This window comes from Pantherophis guttatus, chromosome 2, assembly GCF_059756535.1.
Source record: "Pantherophis guttatus breed Tessera chromosome 2, ASM5975653v1, whole genome shotgun sequence".
Taxonomy (NCBI): domain Eukaryota; kingdom Metazoa; phylum Chordata; class Lepidosauria; order Squamata; family Colubridae; genus Pantherophis; species Pantherophis guttatus.
Genome location: NC_142064.1, coordinates 92,807,944 through 92,825,784, shown reverse-complemented (window position 1 = coordinate 92,825,784; position 17,841 = coordinate 92,807,944). Strand labels below are relative to the sequence as shown.

Here is a 17,841-nt window from a genome sequence, read left to right as displayed (position 1 = left end):
CCTGAGGTAATCCTTGAAAAGATTTTTACCTCAGATAAAACACCATGTAAGCATATAATCTAGTCAACCAGTGATTGGCTATATTTTATTTTGCAGCACAGATTTGGTAACCCTAAGAGAGACTCTTTTCTGGGAGGGAGGGAGGGAGGGAGGGAGGGAGGGAGGGAGGGAGGGAGGAAGGAAGGAAGGAAGGAAGGAAGGAAGGAAGGAAGGAAGGAAGGAAGGAAAAAAAACATGTTCCGGATATAAACTTGATAATCTTCCTCCCTGTATCAGGTTGATTCATTTTTAAGCTTTTCTTGTACAACCATCAGCTGTCAATGTAGAAATGGAACCAATTAGGCAAGGTCACAAGAATCCAACACATCTCATAAGTAATTTTAATAACAGGAAGTTATAAAGCCATAAAGAGAGATTAGAGCAACTACAATGTTTCAAGGACAAACCCGATTTACGCATTCAGCATTCACTCTTTTGTGCTTCTTTTTCCTCCTGCTCTACATAATGGACTCCTTGCTCTCCACTTCTGCAAAGGACAAATCCCTTTCTTCATATCTTCCTTGCTTAGAAAACATTCTCATCCGCAATGACATTGCCCTTCACTCACATTCAGTTCTAACCTATCCTTTATAAGCTTTCTCTTGTCCTTCTTAGTCTTCAGGATAGGGGGACAATTCTTTGGGTTGGCAAGGAAACAGAAGGGGAAGTAGCAAACTTTTTGTCCCCCAAGGTTGATGCCCATAAAAGAGGAAAGTCAAATAATCATGTGGCTCCTGGCATGTTCACCACTCACAGGTTTGCAGCTTTATGGTTGATTTATTGTTAATTGCTGTTTCTTAACATTGGTGCTGCTGATGCAAACTGGGGTAGCAGTTGGCAAATTTCATGCTTATGCCCCATGTAATGAAAAGCACCCGTCAATTTGGATATATTTTTTTCTGCTGGGTGTGCACAAAGCATGAAATTATTTATAATTTACTATTATTTGCAAATTATTATTTTCAGCTGTGAAAATAGATATTCTCCTGAATATGCCATACCTGCTACTTACAGACTAAGGAATAAGAAACCTTTTATAAAATCTGATCATGTATGTGCATTAAATAATGTAAATATGATATTAGCTTTTTTAAAAAAATGTAGATAGATCCACACATTATAGTATGACTGATTTTATACAGGAATGTAACAAGAGCTAAATCACAACCTCTTTTTTTTTTTTTTGCTTAGGGACAGATTGTGGGCTTGTTGAATTTTTCTTTTTTTTTAATGATAACTTTATTACATTTTTAAACAAGAAAGATAATAATTAAGAGAAAATAATAATTAACAAGAAAAAAGAGTTGGAGAAAAAGGAAGGAAGGAAGGAAGGAATCAATAAAACACTCGATTTCCAGGCTCCACTGACATAAACTCACAAAAGATACCTGCTTTGTTTGATGTCATGTGATTCAATTATTCTACTGAGATTCTGATCTTTCTCTGTTTGTATGTGTTTTTATTTGTAAATATTAATAATTAAGTGGGAGGAAATGTAGTAACTTTTTGTCTCTGTTCAGAGATTGTATTGTCTTTCAAGATCATAATTTATAGTCCTATTATTTCCAAAGTAATGTTATAGCAAAATATTTGTAAGCAAAATAAGTATTCTATGGAAGAATACTACTCCAATTTCCTTAAGAGTGGGATGAACACTTGGTAAACCAAAGTATAAAAATATAAAATTTTAAGCGGTGCGTCTCATTAAAACCCGCACAAGATATAATACAAAGCTTAGCAGAACAGACTTCAGACGGAATCATTATCATAAAATAGAACAGAACAAAGGAATATATTCTTGTCTTCCAGAATCAAGTTGTAAATGTGATATTAAACATTTTAAACTGATTTAATAATTGTGAACCATATTATTCTTTTATATGTGATTTTAGCTTGCGGAAGAGGTAATGGTGGAAAAGACTGGGCAAGATTCCAGCTAATGACAATATGGTGAATCAGATTTCGACTCCAAGGATACTAAAAATATAGTTCCATGCATAATTTGGATGTAACCCAGTGGGTACTCAGTGGAATTTATTTTTAACTAATACCATTCAGATCTAGGAACTGATAATAACCTTATGATGCTCTCCTATTATGTGATAGACAATATTAACATCATCCCAATGTTGTATGTATGTATATATGTATGTATGTATGCATGCTTACAAATTTGGAAAAGAATGATAATTTATCTGAAGAAGGAATATATAAATTCTGTTTGTCCATTCTGGGGTTTCAGTAACAATCAAATGTCACACTGAAGAATTAAGTACTACAGTATATGTCCAGGACTTACTTTGGGAGAATTGTTGGACATGTGCTGCATTACTATTATGATTAATCTTCTCATTGTTCTTATCACCCATCTCGTCCCATTTATGACTGTATGACTGTAATTTATTGCTCTATCCTTACAATTTATATTGATTGTTTCCTAGTATGATTTGATTGCTTATTTGTACCCTATGACTATCATTAAGTATTATACCTTTGATTCTTAACAAATGTATCTTTTCTTTTTATGTACACTGAGAGCATATGCAACAAAGACAAATTCCTTGTGTGTCCAATCACACTTGGCCAATAAAGAATTCTAATCGAATCGAATCTAATAGTGAGATGTGTACTCTGCAAGAGTCACAGGGGGGGGGGTGACTCTAGGAATCACAAAAGGGATAATAGTAAACCCCTGGCTTTGAACAACCTTCTATATCCTGTATATCTGTTGAAATTGGAATGTTCAGCAACCTAGTTAATCTGGAGGTCACCATATTGGGGGAAAGCTGGCGTAGAAAAATGTTAGTTGTAGTTTGAGCAGTTGTGCAAAGTTTCCAAGAGATCTGATTTAAAAAGACCTGATCAAATCACTCCCTCAAATTCAATCATTTCTGAATCATTCTGAAGCACCAAATTGAATCATGTGCTTTTGAATTACTTTGGAGAGATTAAAAGGTGATTTAGATTCAGTAGACATTCTGGTGCTTTCTGTTTTGCAGAGGCTCAAACTTGGTTGGAGCTGTCGTTCTTTATATGGGTAATACTGAAACAGGATTAGGCAGTAGGTCTTTTTGATACTGATAGGAATAGCCAGCCAATTTATCATCTCTACACACCCTAGAAGAGTGCTTAGACAGTCTGTGGCTCTGATATCAGAATTTGTTTAAGCAGGTTTAGGTCATGAGGGAGGAGATGATGGAAAATTTATTCTGTCACTCCTTTTTATATGGCTTGCTCCTTCCTCAAATCTATAACCTTTCATACTTACCTTCCCTTAATCTTTTCAGTCTATTTGCCTGACTTGTAGTATAGTCACCATTAATCTTTATGTCCATTATGTCTGAAGTTCTTCAGTTCTTTCAGATCTCACTCTCATTCTCTTTCATGCCTGTTTTTTTCCTCCATTTTCCTATTCCATTTTCCTACACAAATAAAAAGAAAACAAAAGAAAATGTTCACTTCCTTTTTGCTAATTCTCTGCCTTGTCTTGCACTGAGTAAATCTTCGTCACTGCGGATCTGAGATAAGCATGCTTGCTATTAGACCTATAAAGACTGTTTTAGTATTTGTATTGTATAAACAATGATGATAATCTAAACACTACTCATCCTTTAAAAATTGTTGCAGAGACAGCATATGACATGCCACTTTCAGAACAGATAACTTTGACAATGAGCAAAATACAAAAGGATTTTTTTGGAGTAAAACACTCTTTGTACAACCTCTCTATTGGTTTTTTGCTGGACATTGTGGAGTGTTGTTCTTTCCTCATTCTTGTTATCTCTGCCTTTTAAAGTTGGGCAAAATATGTTTTATTGTTGTTAAATATGTTCAAGATATTAAAAGTATTAGTATCCTGTGATTTTGTATTTTAAAAAATAAAGCAGTTGCAGACATTTTAATGCTTTTTTTCATTATAGAATATATGTTTCTGAGGAAATGATACAGCTGTTTTTAAAAAATTGAAGAACAGTTCGATGTTTTAACCACTAATCCTCCTCTGAAGCATAATCCTAATTCATATTTTTTAGACATCCATGTTCAGGTTGTTATCTAAGAATGACACACTATTAAAAATATTAATATAGCTAATATATAATGTATACAAAGGTCAAATTGTATGTTTGAATTAACACCTTCAATGAATTGATGCTGACACAATCTCTACATGGTACATATGGCCACAAAATATGGCCTGCTTGTGAAAATTTGAATCCATATTCAAATTTATATACAATTGTTTACATATTCATTTACAAATGAGAAACCGGTGAATATAACAGGCGCATAAATCTGAATGCTCTTCCAGCAGATTAAGTTATGTTTGAATATCTATTGGGTGATCTCAAATATGCAATGAAGGGAGACCTATTAATATTTTCTAATATTAATAGTAATACTAATATTACTAATATGCAGGGAGACATATTACACAATTTTGTATCACGTAGAAATTATGTCAAGTTCTGTTCATTTACTGATTCGCTGATTTATTGATCTACAATTTGATCAGGGACAGCTAAATGTTTGCATATACCTATACAGTAACAAGGTTTACTCAATTTATCTTGCATTGTAAGATTGTTGCATTGTTAAGTTTGCATTAACCTTTTTAACTTGCTTCTCCATATCTTAAAATACCATTGAGCTAATGAAAAATGTTCAATTTGCCTTGTTTTGCAACAGAAACCTAGCAGCTTGCAGTAAGAACTGCATCCATTTCATAAATGCAAACTTATGTAGATTCATGGCTTTATGTTTTATGGTTTTTACAATTCAGGGATTTGTTGCATTTGTTAGTGGAGTATAATGCTCTTTATGGAATTTCATTGTAGTTTATGATGATTTACTGATATAAATTTAAAGGCCATTTTATTCCACAGAGAGTTTCAATTTCAAAATTCTCTTCCCAGAGCTTTTTTTTTTTTTAGATTTTCAAGAGAATCAACATGCTACAGTATTTATAAGAGTTCTTTTGATATGATGGTGTATTTCCCTTATATTAACTTAAACCAACATTTTTGAAATATAATCAGTGTTTTTATTGAACATAACCCAAATATTTTATGGAGGAACCTGACTTCATTTTAATCCAAGTTGGTACTGGTGACTGTTTCTTTTGCAAACTATGTTAATTAGTCATAGGATTACCATCACTTAAATCTCTAATTCTATATAATCCTATCTTCCCACAGCCAGAAGTGAACTAAATTTTCCTCATTCTTAGAAAGTGAATTGATTCGAAGAATGGGAAAAAGAAAAAGAACACAGACTAAAAGCTGTTTCAAACTTTTCCAGTTTTCTAAATTTGAAATTTGATATTGCAAATAGTAATTTCTTATTGTCTGAAAGAAATGTTATGGCTTTTGAATCCAGTATTTTGACTTCTAATCAAACCTTGTCAAATCTCAGATCAGACTCAGGTTTGATCCTGAGATTTTAAAAGATCCAACAGAATAAAACAAGACACCTGTAAATAAGGCATCCCAGAAGCAGGATAAATTATATTAACATTATAAAGTTAAAAGCCACAATCCTGGCTTAATTATGATGATTACATCATAATACTGTAAGATTCCTTCCATAAAACATAAAACACAGAGCATATATGCAGTCCCTTTATGACCTAATTTGATTTCACTTGGAAGTCCTATTTTAGAACATTCTAAGCACATCAACAGATTTTAACGGGATGTACTCCCATTTTGCATAGGACTGCAACAGCAGATAGATAATAACTTCACTACATAGCTTATGGTTCCTTATAGCCTACTCTTAAACAGCTCCCTCATAAAATTTGAGTCTTTTCTCTGGAACACATACAAACCTGACACTCATTATACACAAAGGAATGCTTAATAACAGGCTGCTTTCTCAGAAAAGAGCAAGGTAGCAAGACATTAAATGTTTGTGTAGTTACAGTTTCATTTCACAGTGAAAAATATTTCAGTGGATTGGATTAAGCCTGTCATCTTATGCTATTTGGAAGTTAAGTACCGTTATAATCGGTAAAAGTGTCTTTTTCAGATGGCAGAGCTTATGACTGAAGGGTTTGACATTCCTGTCACCATATATTTTATTCTGCAGATAAATGGATGAAACATTTTGCTCTACAGATTAATGGCTGCTTTAAATTTCCTTCCATTTGTGCATAAGGAGCCAAAAAAAAAAAAATGCAGATGCAAAATTCATGCCAGTTTGGGTTTCAGAGACAATATGAAGCAGAAACCCAGGAATATGAATTCATGATATATTTTATATTGTATTTACAAATGTTTTAGATGGGATGGCTTACACATAAGCAGAAGAAATTATTGATAAAGAATTATAAAATCAGCACATGAAAGAACATTATGACAGAAAATCCGTTTTTTCTGCCTTACTTGGTAGAAAATATGTAGTGTAGATTACAGGCAAAAAATGGACAATGGCTGTTTTCACCTGACACACTAAACTGCAAGATAAGCATATTTTTGACCACTATGTAGCATAAATCCAGTCCTTGGGGTTAGTTTATGGCTCATTGTATTCCCAAATTTGTCAAAATTAAGATAACTGTATAAACTACATCAAATGAACAAACATAATCAGGTTTGCTAAAGAGTTTCAGATTATTTCCTTCTCCTTTGGATCTTCCTATACTTTTAGGCTAACTGAATTCTGGCTTTTTTTTCACCACCTCCAATGGTATATCACTTTCAATGGGCTAGTGGACTGCCACTTACATCTTTCATGGTTTTTAACTGCACAACAAAAACAGATGCATATATATTTTGAGGCAAATAAAACTGCACCATCACAAGTTCCATCCTTTTTGTATATGCAACACTGCTTGAATCATAACCCTAACCCATCAGATCCTCCCTAAGAATGCCTTTGGATGGATGGGTGGGTGGATTAATGAATGAATGAATGAATGAACAAGAAAAGTGATTTATAACCATTTATACACTCAGAGGAGTCATTACAGCAGCTTACTTATTTCCGGTGACTCCTGAGGAAGTGGACAAGGCTGTAGGAGTGATGAGTTCCTCTACTTGTTTGTTGGACCCGTGCCCCTCCTGGCTGGTTTTGGCCAGCAGGGAGGTGACACGAGGCTGGCACCAGGCTTTAGTTAACGCTTCCTTGAGGGAAGAGGTCTTCCCGCAACCATTAAAGGAAGCGGTTGTAAGTCCCCTCCTCAAGAAGCCTTCCCTGGATCCAGCAGAATTAAAGAACTTTCATCCAGTCTCCAACCTACCCTTTGTGGGAAAGGTTGTAGAGAAAGTGGTGGCACTTCAGTTCCTGCAGTCATTGGAGGAAACAGATTATCTAGACCCTTTTCAGTCTGGCTTCAGGCCTGGCTACAGCACGGAAACTGCTTTGGTCACACTGATGGATGATCTCTGGTAAGCCAGAGATGGGGGTCATTCCTCCATCTTGGTGCTACTTGACCTCTCAGCGGCTTTTGATATCATTGACCATGGCATCCTTCTGTGACAACTAAGGGAGCTGGGAGTGGGAGGCACCGTGTTACGGTGGTTCTCCTCCTATCTTTCTGGTTGGTCACAGTTGGTGTTGGTAGGAGGACAGAGGTTGACCCCTAGGCCCCTCATTTGCGGGGTGCCTCAGGGCTCAGTCCTCTCTCCCCTCCTATTTAACATCTACATGAAGCCGCTGGGTGAGATCATCCGATGACACGGGGTGAGGTATCAGCAATACGTGGATGATATCCAGCTGTATATCTCTACCCCGTGTCAATTTAGTGATGTGGTGGATGTGATGTGCCGGTGCCTGGAGGCTGTGAGGGTCTGGATGGGAGTCAACAGGCTCAGACTTAACCCAGACAAGACCAAGTGACTGTGAGTATTGCCTCCTAAAGACTATGTTGATTGTCCATCCTTGGTTCTGGGAGGGGGAGAAATTGTCCCCCTCAGAACAGGCTCACAATTTGGGTGTCCTCCTAGACTCACAGCTAAGATTAGAGCAACATCTGACAGCTGTGGCTAGGGAAACCTTTGCACAGGTTCGCCTGGTGCACCAATTGCGACCCTACTTGGATCGGGAGGCTCTCCTCATAGTCACTCATGCCCTTGTCACCTCATGGTTAGATTATTGCAATGCGCTCTACATGGGGCTACCCTTGAAAAGTGTTTGGAGACTACAGTTGGTCCAGAATGCAGCCGCACAAGCTGTCGTGGGTGCACCTAAGTACACCCACATTACACCAATTCTCTGTGAGCTGCAATGGCTCCCTATTGGTCTCTGGTCACAATTCAAAGTGTTGGTTATTACCTTTAAAGCCCTACATGGCTTAGGGCCAGGTTATCTTCGAGATCGCCTTCTGCCGCATAGCTCCCAGCAACCGGTAAGATCCCACAGAGTTGGTCTCCTCCGGGTCCTGTCAGCTAAACAATGCTGGCTGGCGGGCCCACGGGGTAGGGCCTTGTCTGTGGCTGCCCCAGCTCTCTGGAACCAGTTATCTCCTGAGGTCCGGACCATCCCCACCCTATTGGCCTTCCGAAAAGCGGTGAAGACTTGGCTTTTCCGGCAGGCCTGGGGCCATTGATCTCACTCTTGTGATCTGGCGAGATCCAGTCATGAATGGCGTGAATGAATTTTTAATGTTTTTAATTTTTACATGTTTTTTATAATGATTTTTTAAAATGTATTGTGAGCCGCCCTGACTCTTCGGAGAGGGGTAGCATATAAATTGAATTAATTAAATTAAATTAAATTAAATTTCTGGATGCTTACAAAAAATTGTAATCAAAAGACACAATCCCTTATTCACATACAATGTAGTTTAGATTTTTTTAATGTACCCACAGCCAATCAATCCATAACAAAACCTAGAGAAAACCTTTTATTGAGTCTCCAAATAGGCTTTATGATATATGTCACCCAGGGTCATCTGTTGAGATGGGCAGCTATACAAATCAAATCAAATCAAAACAAAACAAATGGCAAATGGTAATCTCACACTACTGCAGGAGGAGGACGAATTATATTAAGGAAGTTCAGCCAATGTTAACATCATTCCAATCCTTCTCCTGCTTTATTGAATGCCATGAATGATCGCTCCTAAAAGATGGGAAGAAAATTTCCTTGCCAGATTCTGATGACTTTCTGTGTTATTTTTAAAATCTCCAGTCTTTTTCTTTATGTAACATTTTTTGTAAACTATCAAAATTGAACCAAACAAAATGCTCACTCCTGGGTACTTACTAAATTCAGGAACTACAGCTATTCACAGGATTCACAGGGTTATGGTGAACCTTTTTGCCCAATCTGTGAATTTTGGCTAGTTTTTAATGTAATAACATATGTATACATCATTTAAAGCATTTTCCCCCAAACCAACATAATAACATTGGAAGGGACAGTATACTACAGCTGCAGAAAGCGTAGAAAACAGTGCAATGGAGATTTATTCGAAAGTAAATTGCATTGTGTTAAAGTGTACTTAGAAATGCAGGTTCAGGAGTCAATAGCCCAACAGCTCACGATGTCATGCTTTGTCTTAAATTCATGCACCTGATATACTACAAAGACTTAATTGTATTTCCCATTCCTGATGGAAACAAAGATCAAGGTTTCTCTGCCAATAAATTATAGGTTTCAAGAAAACTTGTCCTGTAATAAGAAAAAAGAAAGTGCAAGTGACCCCAGAAGTTATATTGCTGCATGTTCCTTGATAATAACTTTTAGGGGCAATGCTATTTAGGTTTTATTACTATTAGAATGAAATACTGTTGATTTATTAATGAGTTTTGTAGCTTTTACAGGTTTTATGGAGTGAAAAGTGAGCAGTACCTATCAGACACAAGCAATCAGTAAGCAATTATTAATTCTACCTAAAGCTGTCTATGTAATTTTGCAGGTCTCCTTCACAGTTTCTTAACACCATAACTCTGTATCTGAAACAGGATGCAAAAACTTACCGAACAACTACCATTGGATGCACTGCAGGTTTATTTTTGTACAACACAGACCTGATCACACAAGTAAGGCTTTCAGATATGCTTGCAGGCAAAGGATAAGCTTTGAAACCGACTTGGCAGATAGACCTTAAGAGACTCAGCTCCTGCCTATGAATGCCCCAACTCTTTAAGAGGGGTTATCACTTTACTTGATATCACATTATTACTGCCCGCTAATTTTATTATCACTAAATAAAATTATGTGAACTATTTGAGTAGTTTACATTTAACACTGAAAATTAAAAATGTGGAATGCAGGCTAGGAAGTTCTCTTTCCTACTCTTAAAAAGTTTGTTACATTTTACAAGCGGGATCTCTCTCTCTTCACTTGAATGCTGAGCCAGGTGCAAGATTGGACATGAAATATCTCAGAAAGGGATTTTATTTGAAAAAGGTCACTTAACAATGTACACTAAAGCCTGTCTAATCTTGCATGCCATACTTCCTTCCTGACATATTTCAGAAGTGGGTGAACTGAGTGTTTCTTTGTATTCTCTACTCACCAAAGACATCTGAAACAGCGTTCTTTATGCTGTACGTATCATAGAAAGTAATGTTTTCTTGCAAAAAATGTATTTGCAACTTTTCTTTACATTCTCCTTTTCTTTTCATAGATAGAGCTTACGGCAGTGACTCAGATAGGTTCTGTTGCTCTTATAAGTTATGTGTTGCGAATAAAATACCATTGACCTATGTAGCAAGATTTTCATTTAGTTTCATTCAAAAGGATAAGTGTTATCTTAAACATTAAACATTATCTTAAACATTAAGCTTATTTTATTATTAACTGTAGAAAGTTATCCTGTATGTAGTCATACTGCGGTGCAGCTGGCTCTATACTGTGACTCTTCCAAATATCAGATTACATTTTCTAAAGGGTTTTTTTGGGGGGGAAGGGGGGGGAAGAGATGCCAGGGGCTGAACTCTTCTGTTGAACTATTGGCCTTGAGATAAAAGAACATTCTTCTGCAATAATTCTCTTAGAGGAATTTCTTGAGGTCAGTGAACGGTCTGGAACACTCAATACTGTAGAAGCTACTAAAGCTATGCAAGTCATGACTTGAGCATGGCCAATGACAGAAGACCGCTGGGAATCAATCCCATTGAAACCACTGAAGTGTTCTTTTTTAAAGAAAAAAAGGTACACGCACAATGAGTCACAATGTATATAGGTCGCCGTGGTTCCATGACTGAGGATAAGATTACAAAAGTAGCCTGCAGCTTGAGAGAAAGGGTAGAGCTACCTTTATGAAAGGATGGAACAGCAAGAGAACCCAAATGGTATTACAGTGAAATGACTTCTCTCTGGTTCAGATGCAATTTGATTTAATATTTTCTTTGGAAAGCACCTTGTGATATCAATTCTCAGTATATCCTTATAATTGCCTTCCCCAATTTATTATTCTCCATGCACTTTAAAATCCAATTTCGTCGTTTTCAACCAGCACTTTATAACAAGTCTTGCAGCAACTTATTTGAATAATTCCTGTAAGAGTCATAAATGATAGGCTGATTAAAAACATAGGTCTCATTGCTTCTTCCACTAAACTTTCTTCTTGGTCATCAGAAGGGCAGGGAATAAGGTTTTCCAGACCCTTCCTAGTGTTTAATTTAAATACCCACTGACAGGCAACAGTGTTAGAAGAGAAAAACTTCTTCCTTTCTCTGCCTCCTAGTACCTGTTTCAAGATCTTTCCCTCAACAGGGAGGGAAGGTTACAAGAAAAGAAGATGAATGTGTTGATAAGTGTGACTTACGTGTGAATAGAGTGTGTGATATATGACACACTTGGGATGCATTCATATTAATTTGTAATTATTTAATTAACTACTAATAGCAATATTACTCACTCTAAATAAAGTCATTAGTACCACCATAATATGGTTGAGTTATATAAATTGTTAGAAACGTTTTATACTAGTATAGAATTTGTGGCTAAGAGAGATTGATGTTCCAGTTCTGAAGGTCATATTTTATAAATTTTCATCTCCAAATGATCTAATATTACTGTACATAAAAGGCAAGTGCTGAAATACCTCCAACATTTGGACATTTAATAATGGAACTATTCAGTATACTTAAACCCTTGTACTGAATTGTATATAAACTGTGAATAGACTGGGAAGTTCTTCACAGAACAGTCTGCCTAGATTCATGTTGAGTCTCTTGTCATTTTGAGCAGTGCTATACATATCCACCACACCACCTGATAATATCTGCCTGAATCATTTGCTTTGTTTATTGCCTCAGGAAATGAATTCATGTCCCTTCCTTTAGAACATCATTCACCCAGAGATAAGACTGGCCCCCACTTTGTTGCTTTTCCACAGTGCCTTGAAGAGATGGCTTTGCTAGTGAGCTTGGACAAACCATTTGGAACCAATCATTTGGCTTGTCTGATTGTGTTGTTGCTCTCATGGGATGGGGTGGGGTATGGGGTGTTAAACTGTGAGTTTTTAACTTGGATGTTTAACGTTGTATCCCACCTGGAGTTGCTATGTGTGAGTTGGGCAGCTATATAAATTTATTGAATAAATAAATAGATAACTTGTTCCTGTGCCACTGCTGGTATGTTGCATTACTACTTGGCCTGGTTTGTAAGCTCTCCGGACACTATTCCACCATTGATTGGTTGATCTACTACATCAGGTTGATTTACTATTAATGATCATCCATCACTAATTCTGTTTTGTGGACAGAGTATTCCATTATCTTAATGCAGCGGAAGTGATGTCTTTGCTAAAGAAGCCATGTTTGGTTCCAACCAATTTTAGCTAATATATATTGCTATATATTAGCCAGTATACAATATTCCATATTCAGCTAGGCCAATGGAAGTAATTTTAATTGAAAATGATTATTTTATTCCTTCCCAGTCTGAGTGTGAACCTGGATGGATAGTCTATACTAGGGATAGAGGCAGGGATCATGCAACCCTGTTCATCCTCCTGAATCCCTTGGTGGCTTTTCATACTGTTGATCATGATGTCTTGTTGAAGAATTCTGTGAACTGAGGAACCATTTTGTGATGGTTCCCTTTCTGGGAACTAGAATGACCCAGTTCTTAGGAATTGTTTTGGGGCAGAATTCTACAAGATTTTACCTTTTCTTCCATGTTATCCCTCGAAGCTTTGGTAGTTGGGAAGGAGCACTTGTTAGTTTACTTATATCCCAACACCGTGACTTTTCCAAATATCAGATACTGCTGACACTTTGTGATACTTTTCTTTCTTTCTTTCTTTCTTTCTTTCTTTCTTTCTTTCTTTCTTTCTTTCTTTCTTTCTTTCTTTCCTTCCTTCCTTCCTTCCTTCCTTCTTTCTTTCTTTCTTTCTTTCTTTCTTTCTTTCTTTTTTTTAAGACTCGAGTTCAAAAATCACAGTGAATTCCCAGACTAACAAAATAATCATTGCCACAGAGTCAGGTAAAGCTGAACTCAGACAAAGCAAAGTTGCAACGATTCTGAGAACTGAATTTCGGGATGTGTATATTTTTGCATTCCTCCTTAAGTGGACAGTGTCAGGAACAGCTAGATCCAGCACTGACACTAGACAGTTCTTAATAAATTTCTGCTGATAATTTAGCACATCTCCCTCTGGAGAAGGAGGGAGAGAGAGACCTAGCTTCATGTCTTAACTAAGGAAATGCCCTCTTTGTGAGGTCGCTTTTGAATTAAAAAAAAAAGGTAAACTTTTCCCCACAAACTAGACATGGATGAATGGTAAATGAGGCCTCCATAGGATCCTGGATTAGGCTTATATTGGAAAAGCTTCACTAGTTGCCTTTGGGGCCCTTTTCATGGTGCTCAGAATAGTCTATAAAATCTTACACGGCACAGGCCAAGCTGCTTACAGGGTCTGCCCACTCCTGCACAATCTGCTTCCCATTCTTATGATGCAGCAGTAAAATATGACATGAAAGATTGATTCTGCTTTCTGCACAGCAAGGCCCGGTTATTGAACCAACTGCTACTGGAGCTGAAGCAAGCCCTCTCATTAGATAGTTTAGAAGGGTGCTGAAACTGTAATTTGGTAATTTGAGCTGCTGTTCTAGCTTCCAATTTTATGGGGGGGGGGATTAATATATTTTACTACAATTCTTATGGGTTTTTAACTGAATCCGTGTAAGCAACCAAAAGATATGAAAGGAGTGGATTGCATCTGCATCTGCAATATAATACAACAAAAAAATAAAATAAATACAATAAAAAGACCATAGAATTGCTGCATTGCAATGGTTAAGGGACCTAGGTAAGAAGCTATTGATATTATTAACCTCTCTCTCTCTCTCTCTCTCTCTCTCTCTCTCTCTCTCTCTCTCTCTCTCTCTCTTTCTCTTCTGAGGAAAACCATGGTGTTCTAGCTGCTAATAATGCCAGGAAAACCCAGATATTCTCTGTGCTTCCCAAACCTGGATAAATGATCCAAAATTGGGTAAAAATATTTTTTTGGAGTAATGGGATAGAAACCCCTCACAAAAAGTCATTTAAATTGACTTAAAAATTGCTATGTGTACTAAAATAAATTCAAATATCTCCCAAGGTATTCCTATTAAAATGAAAATCAATGAAATTGCCAGTGGTAATTGGTGGAAATCACATAAAGGTCATTCCATGATATTGTTTTTAATATTTATTTATTTATTCAGGTAGCCTTCCAGTTGCAACCATTTAATCAGAGACTATTTGAAGTTATGACAGTGCTGAAGAAATGTGCATAGAACCTGTCCTCAAAGTTTGATAAGGCTTTCTGATAAACAGTTTGGGGTAACGAAGGAACATAAATGAAGTTTGGGAAGCACTTCTGCAGAGGATTTTGGCTGCAGTGTATGGATATGGATAAACTAACTTCCCTTCCTTCAAGGGAAGGAATATTCCCTTGAAGGAAGGGAAGGGAAGATTCTAATAAAGTGCTTTGGATCTTGCCCAAAGACAGTAACTCAGGATTACTCATTCAAGCAGTCTGACATTTCTCAATTTTTTGGGAAGGAGGGAGGAAACAATATCTTAAGAAATTTATACATTAATGTTAATGTGACATTTAAGGCAACAGCCTTGCTTTTTCAAGTTTTTACAAAACTTGAAAAAAGTCAGACTATAATAAGCAGCAGAGAGCTGCTACATCCATGCTTGTGGGGTCTGGAACACTTCATATGAATAATTTTTGAAGGATATGGAGTCTTATTTTTATCACCCAGCTGATAACAGAGCAGCTGGATAGTGCAGAAACACAAATGCAGCACATGCGGTTTGGGGCAGCGCATAGGATGATGAAAGTAAGAGCCATTTATAACTTGTTAATTGCAAGTTGTCCTCATGCTTCAAAGGATTGAATATTAAAGGATTATGAGAATGTATGAATAGGCTGCACATGGCAGCAGAATACTGCTAACCAGCTGTGCACCACGGCCTGACAATAATGGGAGATTTATCAAGTCCCTGGAAGAGCAGTATAGTATTATTTGGCTTGATAAATCAAACATTTTGCAGATTGGGTTTATTTTATTCATTCACTCAAAAGTCAGACTTCCTGCTTTTATCTATGCCCATAAAGCTGCTTATCCTATTTAAAAAAAGGTGATTAAAACCTTTTCCTGTGCATGCTGGTTTAGATAGACAGACAAATAGATAATACGTACTGCTTTGTTTCCTGGCTTCTACAGCCCACATTTATTGGCAAGCATGACTGCTAGAACTGAGATAGAAGAATGAGATTTTTCCCATCCAGTATCTTGTTTACTTTGCATAATAGAACTGAATTTGTTATTTCTGCCTTGCTCAGAAGCATAGGAGTTACAATTTGGCTGTCACAATGCAGCATAATGCAGGGTTGAAAAGAATCTTCCTGACTGGACCGCAAAGCTTTATTCTGTTTCTTTCCCTCACCATTATTTCTTTTTTCTTGAAATGGAGACTTAAACATCATACTAATTTTCTCTGTAGCAAACCCTATGTGGCCCATCAAGTTCAATACGATTCAGCCTACACAAGTTACATGTGCCAGCACAGCAAAGGCTCAACATAATTAATCAGCTGGTATGCAAACCTTTGACTGTAAATTGTTCCAGACTTCTGTAAGTCTTATCAAAAAAAGAAATCTTTGGCTTTGTTTTGACAACATATTGTACTACAAATCAGCCCATTACATTTTAGTTTAGGTTGTATAATTCAATGTGGCTAGTTTCTGGTTCAGTGGTAGTTTGTGTAAATATAGACTTTTGGATAGAATAAACCATGATTAAGGTCGACCTCCCACAGTCAACCTATGGGAACACTTTCAATCAACTTGATTTTTTTTTTAAAGTTAGCTTCACTTTGGGGGTGGGGGAGTGTTATTTTTCCCACCTAGAGAACAAAAGAAGTGGATGACCACACAGAGAAGGGGAAATCGATGATAACTCTTTCATTGGGCTAACTGAGAAGAGGGAGATAAGAGAGGCAGAGCTGCTCTATCACTCTGTGAAGGAATCATCTGTCTGTGTCTCTCCTTCAGCTGCCATCAAACAGCAGTGGTCTGTTCAGCACAGGAAGAAAAGAGAAGCAGCTGCTCCATCAAATCACCTAACTGGTGATATGCATCCTGCTTTACATCCCAGCTAATTAGGACAAGAATTTCAACATAAGATCCATGTGCCTTGGCTTGTTTCCCCCCCCACTTTATTTTCTTACTCCATTTTGTTTCTGTCTCATATATTTTAGATTGCCCATTTTTTAATCTAAGGACCAAAAACAAAAAAACAAAAACCAGATCTGTGCAGTACTTTAGATTAGAAAGGAAAAAAGATGCTTTGAATCATGGAGCATCTCTTGGCATTTCCTTAAAGCACCTAAGGTGTTTCCTAACATTTCGCAGCTGTAGTTGTCATAGGATCTCCCAATATAACATACATTTTGTTTAAGACGTTGCCAACAAGCGCTATGGGGCACCCACTCTATGAAGCCTCTTTATTTGAATCTGAACACTGCACAGCTGTTCAGCTGTGTATCAAAGAGTATCACAGGTCTTGAATGGTTTATTAGTCCATTGAGTCCAACTTTATACTATGTTCAGGTATGTCTGAAGCATTACTAAATATAAGGTTAAAAACCCTTAACCTCCATTTCACAGACATTCAGACTCAGAGGCATTCTTGGATTTAAAAAATAAAAGGATTTGGAAGTTGATGCTTTATGATGCTGTTTTTCAAGCTTGGCAATTTTAAGATGCATGTGCTTTAGGAATTCTCCAGCCAGCATGTATCTTGAAAGCCTGACAAAGCTTCCATCCCCTTCCATCTTATATCGAAGAGATAGGCAATTGGAGGTGCAGTATCTTCAGTATTTTTTTTTATTTCTTAATTTCAGCATTACAGTGTCACTTTCTCCAAAGTTCAACTTTTTCAGTTTTGTGTATTAATAGCTAATCTCCTTTTGTCTTTTTCCATTCTCTGAAGTAGATTTTTTTTTTTAGAAAAATTTCCTGGAAAGACCATGCTTGGCTTAACAGATATTAAGAATATAGTTACTTGAACTACTCCATCACTAGTACTTTATGCCTCTTTGAAACACCATCATCATCATCATCATCATCTGTTCAATTTCTGAGTCTAGTATAGATTCCAACAGTAACATTACTTTTATTTCTTCTTCCTCTTATTATAACCAAGATAATAAGAATGATCTGGTTAAGTACAGTATTTTAAAGCTATCTTTTGTAACACAAAGTGCAAATCATTTAGCTAGGAAGGAATAAACCTTCCAATTTCCATGGTTTCCAAGTTTGATTTTATTATTTATTTATAAAGTTAGGTCATGTTATTATTACCATTATTATTCCCAGAAAAATGTTACTTTTCGTTAGAAAAT

At 36.7% G+C, this 17,841-nt stretch overlaps 1 protein-coding gene across 1 annotated transcript in view; it reads right to left on the bottom strand.

Annotated features, from left to right (window-relative positions):
- Positions 1–1,210: 1,210 nt before the first annotated feature.
- LOC148115201 (uncharacterized) overlaps positions 1,211–17,841 on the bottom strand; it is a 236,119-nt gene continuing 219,488 nt past the window's right edge. Inside the window, exon 2 of the mRNA XM_087886412.1 lies at positions 1,211–3,461. Within this exon, the coding sequence (XP_087742538.1) occupies positions 3,412–3,461 (50 nt within the window). The 3' untranslated portion in view covers positions 1,211–3,411. The remainder of the gene's footprint in view (positions 3,462–17,841) is intronic.